Source organism: Mustelus asterias, chromosome 6, assembly GCF_964213995.1.
Source record: "Mustelus asterias chromosome 6, sMusAst1.hap1.1, whole genome shotgun sequence".
NCBI classification, from domain to species: domain Eukaryota; kingdom Metazoa; phylum Chordata; class Chondrichthyes; order Carcharhiniformes; family Triakidae; genus Mustelus; species Mustelus asterias.
In genome coordinates this window covers 38433610-38455775 of record NC_135806.1, presented here as the reverse complement: position 1 = coordinate 38455775, position 22166 = coordinate 38433610, and the positions used below count along the sequence as shown (strand labels likewise).

At 45.4% G+C, this 22166-nt stretch overlaps 1 protein-coding gene across 1 annotated transcript in view; it reads right to left on the bottom strand.

Annotated features, from left to right (window-relative positions):
* Positions 1 to 2411: 2411 nt before the first annotated feature.
* Positions 2412 to 22166, bottom strand: part of LOC144494812 (neuromedin-K receptor-like) — a 93202-nt gene continuing 73447 nt past the window's right edge. Inside the window, exons 4-5 of the mRNA XM_078214183.1 lie at positions 16001 to 16197; positions 2412 to 12443 (exon numbers count right to left, since the gene is read on the bottom strand). Of these exons, the coding sequence (XP_078070309.1) occupies positions 12128 to 12443; positions 16001 to 16197 (513 nt within the window). The 3' untranslated portion in view covers positions 2412 to 12127. The remainder of the gene's footprint in view (positions 12444 to 16000; positions 16198 to 22166) is intronic.

The following is a 22166-nucleotide window of genomic DNA, read 5'->3' as shown; positions in this document are numbered from 1 at the left end:
ACATGGGAACATCACCACCTGGAAGTTCCCCTCCAAGTCACTCACCATCCTGACTTAGAAATATATCCTTCACTGTCACTGGGTCAAAGTCCTGGACCTCCCTCTCTAACAGCACCATGGATGTACCGACAGCGCAGGGACTGTAGTGGTTCAAGATGGCAGCTCACCACCACCTTCTCAAGAGCAATTAGGGATGGGAAATAAATACTGATCTCGCCAGCGACACCTACATCGTAAGGATTAATTTAATAAAAGCACCTCTGACAGTGCAGCACCCCTCAACACTGCAACGGAATAACAGCCTAGATTGTTGTGCTCAAGTCTCTGGAGGGGAATTTAAACCTACAACTGTCTGTCTCAAAGGTGTGAGTGTTACCCACTGAGCCATGGCAGAAACTAAATAGCATGGGCTGCATCTTCTGTGGAGTGGCTAACCGACAGTGATCCAACTCTGCTCTTATTTTTTTATTATGTGGAGATGCCGGCGTTGGACTGGGGTAAACACAGTAAGAAGTTTAACAACACCAGGTTAAAGTCCAACAGGTTTATTTGGTAGCAAAAGCCACACAAGCTTTCGGAGCTCCAAGCCCCTTCTTCAGGTGAGTGGGAATTCCGTTCACAGAGCATATAAAGACACAGACTCAATTTACATGAATAATGGTTGGAATGTGAATACTTACAGCTAATCAAGTCTTTAAGAAACAAAACAATGTGAGTGGAGAGAGCATCAAGACAGGCTAAAAAGATGTGTATTGTCTCCAGACAAGACAGCCAGTGAAACTCGGCAGGTCCAGGCAACTGTGGGGGTTACAAATAGTGTGACATGAACCCAATATCCCGGTTGAGGCCGTCCTTGTGTGTCGCAAAGGCGTTCTCCAAGGCGGCCTTCGCGACACACGACGGCGCAGAGTCGCTGAGCAGAAACTGATAGCCAAGTTCCGCACACACGAGGACGGCCTCAACCGGGATATTGGGTTCATGTCACACTATCTGTAACCCCCACAGTTGCCTGGACCTGCCGAGTTTCACTGGCTGTCTTGTCTGGAGACAATACACATCTTTTTAGCCTGTCTTGATGCTCTCTCCGCTCACATTGTTTTGTTTCTTAAAGACTTGATTAGTTGTAAGTATTCGCATTCCAACCATTATTCATGTAAATTGAGTCTCTGTCTTTATATGCCCTGTTTGTGAACAGAATTCCCACTCACCTGAAGAAGGGGCTTGGAGCTCCGAAAGCTTGTGTGGCTTTTGCTACCAAATAAACCTGTTGGACTTTAACCTGGTGTTGTTAGACTTCTTACTTATTTTTTTACACAATGATGGAACTTTGCATTTCTTGCCTGGACTTCTGAATCAAGCCTCTTCAGAACAGGGGAATTGCCCATCAGAAGTTGAAACGCCCGACACATCTCCGAGGGCCTCCAGGGGCTGACCAGGGGCGGCATGGTAGCACAGTGGTTAGCACTGCTGCTTCACAGCTCCAGGGTCCCGGGTTCGATTCCCGGCTCGGGTCACTGTCTGTGTGGAGTTTGCACATTCTCCTCGTGTCTGCGTGGGTTTCCTCAGGGTGCTCCGGTTTCCTCCCACACTCCAAAGATGTGCGGGTTAGGTTAATTGGCCATGCACCGACCACAATCCTTCTGCACTGTATGCAGGCCAGTTAAAAAGGTCGACAGTTTTTACTCTTACCTAGTAACTGCACATAGGTTCAGTTTGCACCAAAGTCTATATTGGCCTTGGCAAATGTGATCTTGCCCTGTCAGAATCTTTGCCAGTTTCTATGATTTCTTCTATGATTTCTATGATTGAGAGGCTGGAAGATCTCAAGCCATTCATTTCCCATTTTGGAATACTTCTGTGCTCTATCCCCTCCTACCCGAAGTGTTTCACTCAATGTACGTCACTGATAATATCAGTAGGTGTATGTAACCATGCTGTATTGTAATGCACAATGTCCCTGGCAATGTGAACATTTGCATTGAGAAATTTCCCCTGCACTCCGCCCATCACAGCTTTGATGGAAAACCTGTTTGTGTGTAAACAGCTTTCACCAAATGTCAGCCAAAGTTCAACTGCAGCAGCAGGACGTGCCTGACGTAATTGACCCAATTACATATATCCTTTGAGAGCAGACAAATCATTGCATATTACTGCATCCAGCCTGTCTGTACTGCTCCTCAGTGTAGTCCCTGTCAGCATCATTTATCAGTATGCCAGCAGACAAGATCCATGCTGTTTATCAGTATCGTCTCTGCCTGGCTGTTTACCAGCACCCCAACAATTTTATTATTATAGATTTGATTACTTAAAAATCACCTTCCATTGATGACAAGGACTGGATTGATATTCAGTCATTCCAAGTTTTGCGGCATACATTTCGGTATCATAAATGACACACATTTCAATGTATATCTGCTTTGTATTTTTGGTTTTATTTTCATTGATAACACAGTACATGAAAATTCAGACTTGGGGTATTTTTGAAACATTGTTTAAAACATATCAAAGTTGCACATTTCACATTTAGACACAGAATCTGTACTGCAGAACACAACTGCACGGCTTAAAATCCTCCTGCATTTCACTTAATAACTGGAGTAACTTACAATAAGAATATTGTAGCTATACTATTTACAATGCACAACATAGATCTTGTAAGCTGTAAAGAAAGTCCATTCTTTTCAAAGGTTGAAGACGTATCTCAGACACACCCGAGAAGACATCACAAGTTAAACAATGATAATGTTCAAATACATTGAAAATTGAAATCTTTTTGACTAGATCTTACAGGGTATATTGTATATACAGGGAAAAAGCTGAAAATACTCAACAGATCAGGTAGCATCAGTGGAGAAACAAAGTCACCATTTCAAGACATTGGTCCTTCTGAAGACTAGGTGATATTACAGATGAGCAGCAATTAAACAGAAACATTAGTGTAAGGGACAAGAGGGGAAAAATTAGATATTCACATTGAAAACAAACAGGACAACCAATGAAGTGCTTGGGTGAAGGACAGGCGATTGTTAAGTGGGAGATGTAATTCTAATATGGTCAAAAGTTGTCGATGTTAATGTTAAAGTCAGAGGGCTGCAAAGTGTACAGTACTATGAAGACCTGTTGCACGAATTTACTTTGAGCATCACTGAAATAGTGACAATGACTTAAGGGGGAGTGGCTAGGGAGAGAGTGGGGCAGAGTTGAAATGGAAAGCAATGAGAGAGTTCAGGATCACATCTGTGTGTTGGTCTCCCAATATACAGGAGACCACATCATGAGCATGTGAATAATTCAATCACCGTCTCAGCATGTTATTGCCTCCAGTGTGATCAGCTGTGCCCTTTCTGTCGCTCTGCTCACTTTTATTTTGTATTGGGTACTATCTAAGCTCCGAATTTCAGCTGCATCTCCATTGGAGGTGAGGCAGATAAGAGGGTTTGCTGTCTGATGAAGTTGTGGTATTGAGGGAATTCAGGGTTGTGAGTGATCTGTGGAGACACAGCATTAGATAATGAGGTGGAGAAAGAATGGTGGTTTGGGAGAAATTTTAGAAAATCACGCTTCAGGAGGTGCAGAAGTGCAAGTACGAGTGCAAGTCAGGAATATAATTGACCTGGGGGAATAAAATAAGCAAGTGAGGAGCCACAGGGATTTCAAGGAGACAGGTCATTTCTTGATTGTGCTCAGAGAACCTATCATATAGAAGGCCAGTGCTTGATCCAGTTGGTGTACTAGAGGGAGAGTGGAGGGAAGGGTGGGGGGTGGGGGGGGGGGGGGGGGGGGGGGGGGGAGGTTTTCTTTTAAGGTTTTAATCACTTCCCTGAAGTTGGTTGTCATGGGGACCACTGAGAAATCCTGAGTGTTGAAAACCTAATGATGCACAGATTGAGTAAAAATCTGCATATCTGCCAAAGCCCATTTCTGCTGGTTATCACCTAAATCATAGCAGGTCAATTATGGTAGGAATCATACTCTGCTGTCAATGTTTCAAATGCCTCGATCACTAATCCTGAGATATGTCCTGTCCTACTGGCAGGTCAGACCCAGCAGAGGCGGCACAATGATATACAGTCAGCTGAGGTGGTGCTGGGATTCTCAACGTTGACTCCCAAACACATGAAGCTTCATGGCATCAGGACAAATGTGGACAAAGAATGTTTTTGCTGATTAGCACCTAATGCCCACTATTCTGGAATTCCCTCCCTAACACCACTTTGGGTGCACATATGCCACAGATAGGGCGGCACGGTAGCACAGTGGTTAGCACTGCTGCTTCACAGCTCCAGGGACCTGGGTTCGATTCCCGGCTTGGGTCACTGTCTGTGTGGAGTTTGCACATTCTCCTTGTGTCTGTGTGGGTTTCCTCCGGGTGCTCCGGTTTCCTCCCACAGTCCAAAGATGTGCGGGTTAGGTTGATTGGCCATGCTAAAATTGCCCCTTAGTGTCCTGGGATGTGTAGGTTAGAGGGATTAGTGAGTAAATGTGTGGGGATATAGGAGTAGGGCCTGGGTGGGATTGTGGTCGGTGCAGACTCGATGGGCCGAATGGCCTCTTTCTGCACTGTAGGGTTTCTATGATTTCTCTGATACTCCAGCGGTTTGAGAAGGCAGCCTACCATCACATTCTCAAGGGCAATCAGGGATGGATAATAAATGCCGTCTGGTTAGTGACATCCACATCCCATGAATGAATTTTTTTTTAAAGTATAGTCTAGCAACTGATATCCATCCCAAAGAGATTAAGTTGTCCAGGTAAGGCCTGTCAACAAAAAGCAGGAGAAAGGTCATTTGACCAATTACCAGCCCATCCATCGACACCAAATTATCAGCAAAGCAATTGAAGATAATGCTTTCAAAAAACATCCATGAATATGCTGCTCACTGATGGTCAGTTGGGGTTCTAAAAGGGCAACTTGATTTTAGACCTCATTGCATCCTTTGTCCAAACATGGGCAGAATAGCTGAACCCTGGAGGTGAGGTGAGAGTGACTGCCCTCCACATCAAGGAGCCCGAGCAAAATTGAAGCCAATGGGAAGCAGGGAGAAAACTTCCCACAGGATGCAGTCATACCTAATACAAAGCAAGACCTGGACAACATTCAGGCTTGGGCTGACATGTGACAAGTAACATTCGTGCCACGCAAGTGCCAGGCAATGACCATCTCCAGTAAGTGAGAATCTATCCACCGACTCTTCACATTCTGTGGCATTACCATAATTGAATTTCTCACCAACATCCTGAGATCACCACTGACTAGTAACTTAATTAGACCAGACATATAAAAACTGTGGCTACCAAGGCAGATCAGATGCTGGGAATTCTGTGGCAGGGTATCTCATCCCCTCAGATCCTGCCTAACATCTACAAGGTGCAAGTCAGGATTGATTTGTGGGGAGGGTGAAATGAGATTGGCAGGGGGTTGGGACCCTGAGGGTAGATTTAGATAGGACAGCAGGAGACAGAAGATTACCGAGTGACTCTGGAAGACCGAGCAATCAAAGGGTAAAAGGGTTGCACGGTGGCTAGCACTGCTGCCTCACAGCGCCAGGGACCTGGGTGACTATTTTTGTGGAGTTTGCACATTCTTCCCGTCACTGCGTGGGTTTCCTCCAGATGCTCTGGTTTCCTCCCACAATCCAAAGAAATGTAGGTTAGGTGGATTGGCCGTGCTAAATTGCCCTTTAGTGTCAGAGGGATTAGCAGGGTAAATACATGGGGTTATGGGGATAGGGCCCGGGTGAGATTGTTGTCGGTGCAGACTCATGGGCCAAATAGCCTCCTTCTGCATTGTAGGGATTCTATGATAAACGGTTCATAGCACAGGAATTTGGCAATATTATAAGAGATTTATTTAAATGAAAAGGGGAATAGCAAACAAAGTCGATGAGCTATGGGCACAGATAGACATATGACAGCATGGTATCATTGCTGTAATGGAAACTTGGTTTAAAGAGGGGGGAAAAACGGCAGCTTAGCATTCCCGGATCCAGGGTTTTCAGGTAGGAAAGAAAGAGGGGCTAAAAGGTGAGGCATTATAGGTTAAAGCATCAATTAAAGCTGTGAGGAGGGATGATATAAAATGAAGCACCAAATGAGGCTATGTGGATTGAGCTCAAATAAAAAAAAGGCAGCCACAGTGCTAGGAGTGTAGTGTAGACCCACAAATAGTGGAAGGGAGTTAGAAGAGCAAATATGTAGACAGATTTCTGAGTGCAAAACAACAGGGCAGTGATTGTTGGGGATTTCAATTATCCTAATATCAACTGGGATATGAACAGTTAATAAGAGCACAGAGGGCGCAAAAATTCTTATCTGGGATAAGAGCACAGAGGGCGCAAAATTCTTGAACTGCATTCAGGAGAGCTTTTTAAGCCAGCACATAACAAGCCCAACAAGAGGGGGTGGAAGTCTAAATTTAGTCATAGCAAATGAAACTGGGCAAGTGGATGAAATAACAATTGGTGACCATTTTGGAGATAGCATCATTGTGGAAAAGGTTAAAAATAGAACAGGAATAAAAGTTCTAAATTAGGGAAAGACAAATTTTACAAAGCTGAGAGATGATCTGACAAAGGTGGACTGGTTAAAGCTGCTTGAATTGAAATCAGTGAAGGGAGAACAGACCGGTGGGAAGCATTCAAAAGCGAGATTCTGCGGCATAGTGTGGACATTCCACACAAGAAAAAGGGCAGTACAGCCAAATCTATATCCCCGAATATCTAGAAACATAGCAGTTCAATAAAGCAGCAAAAAAAAAGCTTTTCACAGTCATAAAAAGTGTAATACTGTAGAAAGCTCAGAGGAGTATAAAAAGTACAGGGGTGAAGTAAAAATGGAAATCAGGAAAGCAAATCAGAGGATATAAAAATATTGACAGGTAAAATCATAGAAAATCTAAAGATGCTTCAGCAAAACATTAAGAGTAAAAGGAACTCTAAGAAAAAGGTACGCCTATCAGAGATGAACATAGTAACTTGTGGGTTGATTCAGAAGATGTGGGCAATGAGCATTTTGGCTTGGCTAAGGGAAAGGATGAAGTAGACATTCTAGTTAAAGAGAAATGTGAAATATAAGATACAATAAACACAGTGAGGAAGTACTGGAGGGACTGGCATCCTTGAAAGTGGATATATCACCTGGGCCAGATGAACTGTATCCCAGACTGTTGAAGGACGCCTGGGAGGAAATAATGGATGCCCTGGGGATTACTTTCCAATCCTCATTAGGCACAGGTGAGGTACCAGAGGATTGGAGGTCTGCACGCGTTGTACCATTATTTTAAAAGGGTGGAAGGGATTGGCCAAATAATTATAGGCTTGTCTGACTTTGGTGTTGGGCAAATTATTAGAATCAATTCTGAGAGATAGGACAAAATGTGACTTAGAAAGGAACAGATTTATTAGGGATAGTCATCACGGTTTTGTCTGTGGGAAGATCATGTTTGACTGATTTAACTTAATTGTTTGAGGAAGTACCAAGGAGAATTGATGAGGGTAGAGAAGTAGATGTGGTCTACATGGAATTAAGTAAGGCATTTGATAAGGTCCCACATGCAGACTGGTCCGTAATGTAAAAGCCCATTGCAATACAGAGGAATGTGTTGAATTGGATCCAAAATTGGCTCAGTGACTTGAAATAAAGAGGTTGATGGATGTTTATATGAATGGAAAATGGTTTCCAGCGGCGTTCCACAGGGCCCAGTGTTGGGCCCCTTACTGTTTGTGTATATATTAATGATTTAGACTTAAATGTAGATGGCATGATTGGGAAATTTTCAGATGACACAAAAATTGGCCATGTAGTTGGCAGTGAAGAAGATAGCCGTCAACTCAGAATGATATCAATGGTTTAGTTGAGTGGGTAGAAAATTGGCAAATGGAATTCAATCCAGAGAAATGTGAGGGAATGCATTTGCAGAGGGCAAACAAAGCAAGGGGAATACACAAAAAATGGGAGGAAAGTGGGAGAGGTAGAGGAAGTGAGAGACCTTGGAGTGCATGTTCATAGGTCCCTGAAGGTGGCAGGACAGGTGGATAAGGTGGTAAAGAAAGTATATGGAATGCTTTCCTTTATTGGATGAGGTATAGAATACAAAAGCAGGAATGTAATGCTGGAGCTGTACAAAATGCTGGATAGGCCACAGGTGGACCTTTGCGCACAATTAGATTTGAGGAAGGACATAATTGCTTTGAAGAGGATACAGAGTAGACTTACAAGAATATCGCCAGAGCTTGAAAATTGTAGCTTTGAGAAAAGATTGGATAGGCAAGGGTTGCTTTCCTTGGAACTGAGGAGACTGAGATGAGACCTGCTTGAAGTGTATAAAATTATGAGGGGCCTAGATAGAGCAGCCAGGGATTTCCTGTTTCCCTGGGTAGAGAGATCAATTAGCGGGGGTGCAGATTTAAGGTGCTTGGTAGAAGGATTAGAGGGGATATGAGGGAAAACTTCACCAGAGGGTGGTGGGTGATTGGAATTTGCTGCCTAGTTTGGTGCTGGAGGCAGAAACCCTCAACGCATTTAAAAGACACCTGGATCTGCACCTAAAGTGCTGTAATCTGCAAGGCTCTGACTGGGTGCTGGAAGGTGGGATTAGAATGGGCAGCTAGTACTTTATTTTCCCTTTTACCACTGGTACACACATGAATGGCTTACTTCTGTGCCATAATCTTTCTATGGTTCTAAGAAGGAATAATACCTACTCACCTGGCTTAACACTGTCCTGTCCAGGCACCCCATTCATTACCTTAAATGTTCACTTTCCCCACCACCAGTCCACCCTCGCAGCAGTGCGTTCCATTTACAAGATGCACTGCAACAACTCATCAAGGCTTCTACAGTAGAATCTTCCAAATCTGCCGGCTCTATCACCTAAAAGGACAAGAGCAGTAGATGCACGGGAACACCACCACCTGCAAGCTCCCCTCCAAGTCACTCACCATCCTGTAACTGCATCACTGTTCCTTTACTGTGCTGCATCAAATTCATCAAAATCCCCCCTCCCCCCAACAGCACTTTGGGAGTGCCAACGTACCATGGACTGTAGCGGTTCAGAAGGGATGCCTTCTCAAGGGATGAGCAATAAATGTTGGCATTGTCAGCTAGGTCCATTTGGCATCAATGAATTTAAAAAAACAATGAGAAAGCCAAACCTTTACCTCACTTCTGTACCCCAACCCCACTTTTGTTTTTTTGTTGTTGTTCTGATTAACTTAGCTAAACACTTCAGAAACATAATGAAAATTGGGGCTGGTTGTGAAAAAGCCCTTAAGTGAACATTTGAGGCTTTAATAGGGGCAAGGGTGGGCTTCCTGCCCAGGGCCCTATCTACCCTACAATAAATTCACATCTGGCTCGGTGTGGGCAGCATCCTGGAGGGAATGCTGTCTGTGCTATTTTACACTCACTCCCTTCCCACCTCAGAGCCTACTGGGGGCAGTGTGTTTGGAAGGGGTGTAAAGTTCTGGCCCTCATTAGCCTAAATCTAACAGCCTGGCTGAATGAATAATTCACACGGTGAAATTTCTAATTTTCAAATGTAGGCTAAATAAGACCTAACATTGTGATATTACATCTGGGAGTGAATCTTTGAGTGACTATTCCATCACTGGCAGAGCTCATTTTTGGCAGACCTGTGTGTACCAATTTACCCATTTATTTACTCTTACCCATTCTATTCCCTCAAAAACTAGAGAATAACTTTTATACCTGCAAAGAAAGATGGCGAATGTGCATGATAAAAATCCAGGAACAGAATTGCCAAATTTACAGTTGGGAAAACAATTTTGCACCTTGGATCCCGCAGAAGGTACATGGTAACCAGTTGAGGTAACAAGGATTTGTTCAGGAACAAGGTCCTATGAAGTCATTCCACACAAAGATGTGGAGATGCCGGCATTGGACTGGGGTGGGCACAGTAAGAGGTCTCACACTAGGTTAGAGTCCAACAGGTTTATTTGGAATCACGAGCTTTTGAAGCGCTGCTCCTCATCAGGCAAGTGATGAAGGAGCAGCACTCTGAAAGCCCGTGATTCCAAATAAACCTGTTTGATTCCACACAAAAGCATTACAGTAAGATGGAACAGAGGGCAAATCAGATCTATTCCAACTCCTCTTCCACCATACTGAATACTTCATCTTGGGCAAGTTCCCAAATACAAAAATGGCAATCCCGTGGATCACTGTGAGGAATTAAAGACCTTTCACACAATTTACCATTATAGGATCTGGGTGTAACCAGCAAATTACTTTTATGATTTAAAGATTCATAGATTAATCAGTTCTACAACATCAACAACAACAACAAATCAGTTCTATACACTTAAGTCACAGTAACTAAAAATGAATGTGTATTGTAAATAGTTATACTTCTTCGGAATGAAGGAAGTACCTTTAAAAAGAAAGGGGGATGTTGTTATCAGACTTAAAGGAATATCAGCATGACATCAAGAGAAAGAAAATGTGTCATGCGATCCAGTCTGAGTTTCTCTTTTGCTTTGAGTGGAGCACACGGATGGTTTTAATATTTTTAATCTTTATAGCTTTGTAGAATAGTTTTAATGTGCCTAGTCTTAAGAAGTGAATCCATAATGTGTTTACACAATCCTTTATGAGCAATTGGTGCCTTATCTCTCATATAGTAAATAAGCCCAAGATATTATATCATGACAACAACATAACAGATACTAACAATGATAGTTGCCCACAGCAACTAGCTGGTGTGTACCATATATGGAACACTTTCTCACGTGATAGTCTGCATGTCCTGCTGCTCTTCATGCCCCTTCTTGTTTTGGCTTTAATACTGTCCACAGATACACTTTGTTTTAGTTTCTCTTCTACACATCTCATTTCTTCCTCTGCTCAACTTCAGGCTCTGGATGAGGACTCTCCACCATTGCATTTGAGGGAACTGTGAAACTGCGTTTAGTGCATGATCCCATTTAGTTGGCCTGTCGGCAAAGCTCAAACACAGTCACCTACAGAATCCTGGTAATTACTTGAGAAATTTATGCAATGCAATCAATAGACAGGCAGACAATAAGAGATCGCTCACACCAAAACATCTTCCCTTAACCCTCACTTTCCCAGTGATAGAATTTCCATCCATAACTATTAAACATATTTGATAGATTAATAATATCAGTGTAATTTCAAAACCCAGGCCATTTCTATTTTGACACAACAATTACACATTTCACCATGGGAGAACAAAAATGGCTCATGATGCGACATGCTATTGTTACTGAGTATTTCTGAAAGGTACTCAGTATACCATGGGCGCCGATTCACTCTTTTGTAGGGAAAATAAATGACCAAACTTGCAATGAGATTGTTCCTTTCACATCCACAGGAAGTCTCAGTGAAATCCATAGTTTCAAAGAATTATTTTTTGAGGTGCAGTCACTTGTTTTTTCTCAGGGATACGTGGCCAAAATTGCACTGGAACAAAATTCCAGAAACAGCAAAGCCGATTCTCAGCTGTCGGTTTAAGGATGGCTTTTGCTCAGGTCAACTTTCTGCTCTTCCCCAGTGCCACTTGGTGGGTGGGCTTCGATGTTCTCTTGAACAAGTAAAGTGAGCCTCTCTTCAATGGGGATTACTTTTATTTCAGTGAGCCATCAGCCAAGAAGTATGATTGTGCCAACCACTGTTCATGGGCAGTTCATCAATGTGGGCGCCACATTTGTGTCCTGATCGGTCTGTGGTGTTTCATTTAAGGACCACTGGCTGGTTGCCCTATGTCTAGTTCCAAGGGGCAGAACAAGCCATGCCCTCTTTACCCATTGGAACATGAAAATTGCATCAGTGTCCTACAAAACAGCAAAGGAACAGGCTTGGAGATTCAGAGGAAGTTCCTGCCTGAAACAGGAGGGAACTCTGGCTGGCTATTTGCATGGCAGCTTGGAATCTACAGCAGGAATGGAACTGTATGTTCAGCTCTGGTTTCTGCAGGGTGAAGGCAATGCAACACCAGCCGTATTGGGGTTTCAGCATTGGAATGGGGTTTGAGTGCATGGTCATTTGTTGCAAGAGCTGAGAGTGCCTCCAACTGATTCGAAGGAATCAGCTTCCATGTTGAATTGAGCTTTCCCAGTTGACTAAAGGAAAAGCACATTCTGCAGTTCTATGAGTATTCGTCCAAAGAGGTGTTTGTCTGACTGAAGAAGCTTGAACTTCTAGAGGTGTTTTTGGAATTACTTCGAGAGTGTCCATTAAAACTCATATTCCGTAAAGTTGCAGCCTTTTTACCGCAGGCCTCTGCATTATCGTTTTCAGATGTGTCAAACTCTACCGTCATGTTGGACTCCATGCGGGAGATGGTGTAGGCGCTGTTCTGTCGGGTGGGCTGAAACCTGGTCGATTGCAGTTCCTGTTCATCGTAGCTGGAAAATTCAATGAAGGGACACCATCGAAAAGCCCGCTTGAACCCTGCTCGAAATCTGAAAGCATACAAATAAAAGAGCTAAAGCCACCTGGGCATTCTGATCTCAGGTGAAGAGCACCCCAATGATACCAGGACTGCAATTCAGTCACATTCGCACATGTGCCAGAATGCAACTTCCATCACCTCCTCTGCTGAGCCTGCCCAGCATTGTGTGGTCCAAGGTCGGGACTGGAAGTTACAGGGCTTTGTGCGTTCAAGGTAAACACCTCTCCAAGAGGTAAGAAATTTCAGTCAATCCTTGCTGTGAGAGGGCTGCTTTCTCTCTCATTATTCCCTACCTCCCCCAATAGGAAAACAAACTGCCCTCAACAACAACCCCCCACCGTGTCAGAAGGCCACATGCCATTTTAGATATATAATAGATATATGAATTAACCTTTGGCTGCTCATCCTCTGGGGAAAGTTGTCTGGGGGCTGTGGGTTGGGTGGATGCATGTCTCAGACTTTGATCACCCACTCCGGTTGATCAGGTGTACCTATATCAACATATACCAGATTCCAACTGAAGTTGAGGGCAAAAGAACTCCTGCCAATGAAGTCCTTGCACTGACCACCCTACTCATTCCATGGGTGACCTTTATAAGAGTGAACAGGAACTCTGTCCCCAGAAAGCTGTGAAATTTTGATCCCACAGTCGTGTCCCGATATAAGGCCCATGACCTCAGCTGGAGATTGGTAAAAATGGGATAAATAATTGTGGAAATCCAAAGCAATGGAGTTTAATCACAACAAAATGCAACTTTGTTCTCAACAATGGTGTTTGGCATAACCTAAACCTTGTCATCCCCATTTCTATATTCTAAAATGATATAACATGGAGGAAGGCCATTTGGTTCATTGTGTCCGTACCAGCTTTTTGATACAACTATCCAATGAGTTCTACTCTCTTGCTATTTCCCTGTGGCACTATAAATGTATTTATAATATTCAAGTATTTAACTAATTCACCATTGAATATTACCAATGAATCTGCTTCCATCACCCTTCAGGCATTGCATTCCAGACCAGAATAATATAAATACTTTGGCTGCTTGTTCCAAAACCTCGCCTCAAGTCGAAGAGTTCATTTAACATCATTGAGCATGAAGTAAACCTAATACAGTTACAATTAGATCTGAGCACAGAAACACAGCTGTACCTTCATAACTACCCATATTGGCGAAACAATAATGTTTTGTATAAAAGTAAATTACTGCGGATGCTAAAATCTGAAACTAAAAGAGAAAATGCTGGAAAATCTCAGCAGGTCTGGCAGCATCTGTAAGGAGAGAAAAATCATGTTTTGTACTCTATTGAATAAAACAAAAAGATCAATAAATCAAACAAAAATGAGAAGTGGTGCCAGCCTCTGGTGGGGGCACCGTAACTAAAACAAAACATCAAAAGGAAACTTAAGTAACTAAACCAAAATATCATTCCTGGGGTGATGATGGCCACAGTAAGAAGTCTCACAACACCAGGTTAAAGTCCAACAGGTTTATTTGGTAGCAAAAGCCACTAGGGGGTGGGCAAGTGCCTGCCACTATCCCATCCATGAACTATTTTCCTGAGGGCAGCTGGAGCTTGGACTGGCTGGTAGCCACTCTTTGGTGACTCAGGATAATTAAATGATAGTTATGGGCCTTATTAAGGCCCCATTTTTGGCACAAACCGAGGTTTTCAGTCAGGAATGTAAGCAAGTCCCGTGTTGGCCTATGTCACTGAAATAAAAACAAAATACCGCGAGTGCTGGAAATCTGAAATAAAAGCAGAACATGCTGAATGAACTCCGCAGGCCTGGCAGCATCTGTGGAGAGAGAAATAGAGTTAACATTTCAAATCTGTATGATTCTTCTTCAGAGCTGAAGAGAAGGTTCTTTAGAAGAGTCATATGGACTTGAAACGTTAACTCTGTTTCTCTCTCCACAGATGCTGCCAGACCCGCTGAGTTTATTCAGTATTTTTTGCTTTTATTTTTAAAATGCATTGGATTTGATCAGATGGTGAGGTGTTGTCTCTCTCTATCGGGGCGGCACGGTAGCACAGTGGTTAGCACTGCTGCTTCACAGCTCCAGGGACCTGGGTTCGATTCCTGGCTTGGGTCACTGTCTGTGTGGAGTTTGCACATTCTCCTCGTGTCTGCGTGGGTTTCCTCCGGGTGCTCCGGTTTCCTCCCACAGTCCAAAGATGTGCGGGTTAGGTTGATTGGCCATGCTGAAAAATTGCCCCTTAGTGTCCTGAGATGCGTAGGTTAGAGGGATTAGTGGATAAATATGTAGGGATATGGGGGTAGGGCCTGGGTGGGATTGTGGTCGGTGCAGACTCAATGGGCCGAATGGCCTCTTTCTGTACTGTAGGGATTCTATGATTCTATCCCTTTCCATTATGTATTTGCAGGTTCTATTATGGCCGGGAGGGTTCCCAATGTGACATTGCTGGACGACCTCCCATTGATGCTCTAGCCTTGGGAGCCCATCCATCCATGATCTTCAATTGGACCACGAGACCGCTCCCTGTCATTAATTGGTCTCCATGATGGGCTGGCGTTGGACTGGGGTAAACACAGTAAGAAGTCTCACAACACCCAGGTTAAAGTCCAACAGGTTTATTTGGTAGCAAAAGCCACACTAGCTTTCGGAGCGCTGCTCCTTCGTCGGGTGACCTGATGCCCCTTCATCACTCACCTGATGAAGGAGCAGCACTCCGAAAGCTAGTGGCTTTTGCTACCAAATAAACCTGTTGGACTTTAACCTGGTGTTGTGAGACTTCTTACTACATTAATTGGTCTGGAAGTTTAAAAATCCCGATACGTGTGCGTGATTTGGGATCCAGAATTCTGGATCCGGTCAAAGAACATACTCCAAAGCAAAATATAAAATAGAAAGCTTGAGGAACAGTTCACCTTTCCACTGAACACTTCACAGCTCTGTCCTAAAGCAGTGAATCAGCTAGATGTTCTGAAGGAGTTGAGTTGGGGAGAGGTATGGGGTTTGGAGAGGTTGGGGGGTGGGGGGGGGGGGGGATCGGGGGAGTAGTTTCATAGGTGGCTTCACCCACGTAGTCTTCACAGGCACAATGAGAACTCTTGGGAAATTCAAAGCCTTGCACATGCCTCTGATATAGAGATTACAAATGTGCAGATTGGGAACGAGAATCATAGACAGGTTTTCCTTATATTCACTCAGGAATGTTGGTGTAAGTTGTGTAACCTCAGCACTACCGTGGCGAAACTAGACCAAACTAGCCATTGAAACTGGGATCTCCCTGGACTGAACAGGTCATCATTTACCCCTTGGCTGGCTGAAAGTTGAAAAGGGAATCTCTATCCACCTGAAGAAGAGAGAAGAACATAAACAAGAAAATCAACACATCATTCACAAAAATGGTTTATTTTGGTTTGTCATTTGTTTTGGGGGATTGTAAAATTGATCACCAAGCATTTATAGAAAGGAAGGAACCCAATTACAAGCCATATTTATATAGATTTATAGATATACAAAAGCTGTGATTTCAAATGCTGAGTAGAAAGATTCCCCCAACCCCACCATGTCCCCAAACAAGCTGTCTACTTACCGGCTGTTCAGGCAACAGTATATGATTGGGTTGTGCATGTTGGAACTCATTGCGAGCAGGAACACAGCTAAATAAACCTGCTGTATGGGCTTCCACTTGTTGACGTGTGGATGCTGTTTACTCACGAGAAAGAAGATGTGGTAGGGCAGCCAGCAAATGGTGAAGGTAAACACCACCACAATCATCATTTTAACAACCTATAGGAGAAGCACACAAAAAGAGCATTTTAATCAAAGAACGAGCATTTTCATTATCCTGAAACAGAGCGATGCAGCTCATATCTGAAGGGAAAGTAAGGTATCTATATCACATCTCTCGTGACCACAGATCTATATCACATCTCTCGTGACCACAGATCTATATCACATCTCTCGTGACCACAGATATCCCAAAGTGTTTTACAGCTCATAGAATACATTTGAAGTGTTATCACTGATGCAATGCAGGAGAATGTGGTAGTCAGTTTGACCACAGCACTCTCCTATAAATAGCAAATGAGACTATTTATTGTTTGTGGCAGCTGTTGGATAAATGTTGGCCACAACTCGGAATAGGGCTGAGGGATATCTTTACAGTAAAGTGCTGAGGGAATATGTACAATACCCCGAAATCACCCACAGCGCCTGACACCCCGATATCACCTACAGCACCTGACACCCCAATATTACCCAATGTGTGACACCCTGATATCACCCAACGTGCGATACCCCAATATCACCCAGTTTCTGACACCCTGATATCATCATGTGGAAGGAGCAGCGCTCCGAAAGCTAGTGGCGTTTGCTACCAAATAAACCTGTTGGACTTTAACCTGGTGTTGTGAGACTTCTTACTGTGTTTACCCCGATATCACCCAGTGCCTGACACCCCGATATCACCCACAGTGTCTGACACCCCGATATCACCCACAGTGTCTGACACCCTGATATCACCCAGTGTCTGACACCCCGATATCACCCAGTGCCTGACACCCCGATATCACCCAGTGTCTGACACCCTGATATCACCCACAGTGCCTGACACCCTGATATCACCCAGTGTCTGACACCCCGATATCACCCACAGTGCCTGACACCCCGATATCATCCAGTGTCTGACACCCCGATATCACCCAGTGCCTGACACCCCGATATCACCCAGTGCCTGACACCCCGATATCACCCACAGTGCCTGACACTCCGATATCACCCAGTGTCTGACACCCCGATATCACCCAGTGCCTGACACCCCGATATCACCCAGTGCCTGACACCCCGATATCACCCAGTGCCTGACACCCCGATATCACCCACAGTGCCTGACACCCCGATATCACCCACAGTGCCTGACACACCGATATCACCCAGTGTCTGACACCCCGATATCACCCACAGTGCCTGACACCCCGATATCACCCAGTGCCTGACACCCCAATATCACCCACAGTGCCTGACACCCCGATATCACCCACAGTGTCTGACACCCCGATATCACCCACAGTGCCTGACACCCCGATATCACCCACAGTGTCTGACACCCCGATATCACCCACAGTGTCTGACACCCCGATATCACCCAGTGTCTGACACCCCGATATCATAGTAAGGAGTCTCACAACACCAGGTTAAAGTCCAACAGGTTTATTTGGTAGCAAAAGCTACTAGCAAAACCCCATGACTTGCCTGGGCTTGCAAAATCTCACTAACTGTCCCGGCTGGAGACAATACACATCTCTTTAGTCTGTGCTTAACCCTCTCTCCACTCACATTGTCTGTACCTTTAAGACTTGATTACCTGTAAAGACTCGCATTCCAACCATTATTTTGTAAACTGAGTTTGTGTCTTTATAGGCCTTGTTTGTGAACTGAAATCCCACTCACCTGATGAAGAAGCAGCGCTTCGAAAGCTAGTGGCTTTTGCTACCAAATTAACCTGTTGGACTTTAACCTGGTGTTGTGAGACTTCTTACTGTGGTTAGTCTGTCGCCAGTCCAACGCCGGCATCTCCACATCATGGCTACCATTGACACCACAAACTGCCGGCTCCAAGTGGAGAGGATCTCCAAGAAGATCGCGCAAATCGACACAGACATCAAGTTTCTACAAACATGCAAGAAAGCAGACAAGATGCCGAAAGGACTACAGATCACGAACACACTCAGGTCAACCTATAACACAGACTACGCTGAGAGACTTTGCCTTCGCACCTCTCTCACACTCCTCAACCACCTCTTACACCAACTCTACAGCAAACTCCGCAGCCTGGAAACCAAGATCGAATCCATATTCTCAACTTGCGCTCAGGACGCAGACCAGCTGCGAAACTCTGCCAAGCAGACGAGACAAAGGAACTACACCATCTACATGCACACCAAGAACAGGAAACTTGAGAAACTCGGCATCACCACCAGCAGCAACCAAGCCTCCCCCGGTACCACAGTAGAAAACAGTACCACTGCAGGGAAGTCCATTGTCAACTTGTCAGCCTACACACTTCAGCCAGATGAAATCGAAGTTCTCAGCCGAGGGCTCAATTTCTGCCCCACCACCAAAATAGACCCCATCAGTCTCGCAGCAGACACAGAGGAATTCATCAGGCGAATGAGGCTGCGAGAGTTCTTCCACAAACCCCAAGAGGCCAACAGCGAACACAATGAGACAGCCAATGAACCGGAACAGCAGACAGAGATCCGCAGTGCAGCAACCGAAGAGGAAGGAGTGGATTTGGACTCCTCCGGAAGTCCGCTGCCCTCGACTTGACATGTATGCCCAAGCCGTCAGGAGGGGCGTCAACACCAGATTCATCAGCCGCACTCACGAGACAGCCCCGAACATCACCCAAGCACAACGTAACGCCATCCACGCTCTCAAGACCAACCGCAACATTGTCATCAAACCAGCAGACAAAGGAGGGGCCATCGTCATACTGAACAGAATGGATTACTGCAAAGAAATGTACCAACAACTGAACAATCAGGAACACTACAGACAGTTACCCACAGATCCGACCAAAGAACACACCCGTCAACTCAATTGACTGATCAAGATCTTTGATCCGGACTTTCAGAGCACCCTCCGTGCTCTCATCCCACATACTCCCTGGTTTGGAGATCTCTACTGCCTCCCAAAGATACACAAGGCAAACACACCCAGCCGTCCCATCGTATCGGGCAATGGGACCCTGTGTGAGAACCTCTCCAGCTACGTCGAGGGCATCCTGAAACCCATTGTACAAAGAACCCCCAGCTTCTGTGGCGACACTACAGACTTCTTACAGAAACTCGGCACACATGGAGCAGTTGAACCAGGAGCACTCCTCGTCACAATGGATGTCTCGGCACTCTACACCAGCATCCCCCACGACGATGGCATTGCTGCAACTGCCTCCGTACTCAACGCTGACAACTGCCAATCTCCAGATGCAATTTTACAACTCATCCGCTTCATCCTGGACCACAATATCTTCACCTTCAACAACCAGTTCTTCATCCAGACACATGGAACAACCAAGGGGACCAAATTCGCACCTCAATATGCCAACATCTTCATGCACAGGTTCGAACAAGACTTCTTCACCGCACAGGACCTTCAACCGATGCTATACACTCGATACATCGATGACATTTTCTTCCTTTGGACTCATTGTGAACAATCACTGAAACAACTATATGATGACATCAACAAGTTCCATCCCACCATCAGACTCACCATGGACTACTCTCCAGAATCGGTTGCATTCTTGGACACACGCATCTCCATTAAGGACGGTCACCTCAGCACTTCACTGTACCGCAAGCCCATGGATAACCTCACGATGCTCCACTTCTCCAGCTTCCACCCTAAACACGTTAAAGAAGCCATCCCCTATGGGCAAGCCCTCCGTATACACAGGATCTGCTCAGATGAGGAGGATCGCAACAGACACCTCCAGACGCTGAAAGATGCCCTCAAAGTAACAGGATATGGTGCTCGACTCATCGATCGACAGTTCCGAGGCGCCACAGCGAAAAACTGCACCGACCTCCTCAGAAGACAAACACGGGACACGGTGGACAGAGTACCCTTCGTCGTCCAGTACTTCCCCGGAGCGGAGAAGCTACGACATCTTCTCCGGAGCCTTCAACATGTCATTGATGAAGACGAACATCTCGCCAAGGCCATCCCCACACCTCCACTTCTTGCCTTCAAACAACCACGCAACCTCAAACAGACCATTGTCCGCAGCAAACTACCCAGCCTTCAGGAGAACAGTGACCACGACACCACACAACCCTGCCACAGCAACCTGTGCAAGACATGCCGGATCATCGACACGGATGCCATCATCTCACGTGAGAACACCATCCACCAGGTACACGGTACCTACTCTTGCAACTTGGCCAACGTTGTCTACCTGATACGCTGCAGGAAAGGATGTCCCGAGGCATGGTACATTGGGGAGACCATGCAGACGCTACGACAATGGATGAATGAACACCATTCGGCAATCACCAGTCAAGAGTGTTCTCTTCCTGTTGGGGAACACTTCAGCCGTCATGGGCATTCGGCCTCTGATCTTCAGGTAAGCGTTCTCCAAGGCGGCCTTCACGACACACGACAGCACAGAATCGTTGAGCAGAGACTGATAGCCAAGTTCCGCACACATGAGGACGGCCTCAACCGGGATCTTGGGTTCATGTCACACTATCTGTAACCCCCACGACTTGCCTGGGCTTGCAAAATCTCACTAACTGTCCTGGCTGGAGACAATACACATCTCTTTAACCTGTGCTTAACCCTCTCTCCACTCACATTGTCTGTACCTTTAAGACTTGATTACCTGTACAGACTCACGTTCCAACCATTATTTTGTATATTGAGTGTGTGTCTTTATATGCCCTGTTTGTGAACAGAACTCCCACTCATCTGATGAAGAAGCAGCGCTTCGAAAGCGAGTGGCTTGTGCTACCAAATAAACCTGTTGGATTTTAACCTGTGTTTTAACCAGTCCAACGCCGGCATCTCCACATCATGATCCCGATATCACCCAGTGTCTGAAACCTCGATATCACCCACAGTATCTGACACCCTGATATCACCCACAGTATCTGACACCCCGATATCACCCAGTGCTTGACACCCTGATATCACCCACAGTGCCTGGCACCCCAATAGCACCCACAGTGCCTGACACCCCGATATCACAGTAAGAAGTTTGACAACACCAGGTTAAAGTCCAACAGGTTTATTTGGTAGCAAAAGCCACACAAGCTTTCGGAGCTCCAAGCCCCTTCTTCAGGTGAGTGGGAATTCTGTTCACAAACAGGGCATATAAAGACACAGACTCAATTTACATGAATAATGGTTGGAATGCGAATACTTACAGCTAATCAAGTCTTTACGATACAAACAACGTGAGTGGAGAGAGCATCAAGACAGGCTAAAAAGATGTGTATTGCCTCCAGACAAGACAGCCAGTGAAACTCTGCAGGTCCAGGCAAGCTGTGGGGGTTACAAATAGTGTGACATGAACCCAATATCCCGGTTGAGGCCGTCCTTGTGTGTGCAGAACTTGGCTATCAGTTTCTGCTCAGCGACTCTGCGCCGTCGTGTGTCGTGAAGGCCGCCTTGGAGAACACTGACCCGAATATCAGAGGCCGAATGCCTGTGACCGCTGAAGTTCTCCCCAATAGGAAGAGAACAGTCTTGCCTGGTGATTGTCGAGCGGTATTCATTCGTCCATTGTCGCAGCGTCTGCATAGTTTCCCCAATGTACCATGCCTCGGACATCCTTTTTCTGCAGCGTATCAGGTAGACAACGTTGGCTGAGTTGCAAGTGTATGTACTGTGTACCTGGTGGATGGTGTTCTCATGTGAGATGATGGCATCTGTGTCGGTGATCCGGCACGTCTTGCAGAGGTTGCTGTGGCAGGGTTGTGTGGTGTCGTGGTCACTGTTCTCCTGAAGGCTGGGTAGTTTGCTGCGGACAATGGTCTGTTTGAGGTTGTGCGGTTGTTTGAAGGCAAGAAGTGGGGGTGTGGGGTTGGCCTTGGCGAGATGTTCGTCTTCATCAATGACATGTTGAAGGCTCCGGAGGAGATGCCGTAGCTTCTCCGCTCTGGGGAAGTACTGGACGACGAAGGGTACTCTGTCCACCGTGTCCCGTGTTTGTCTTCTGAGGAGGTCGGTGCGGTTTTTCGCTGTGGCGC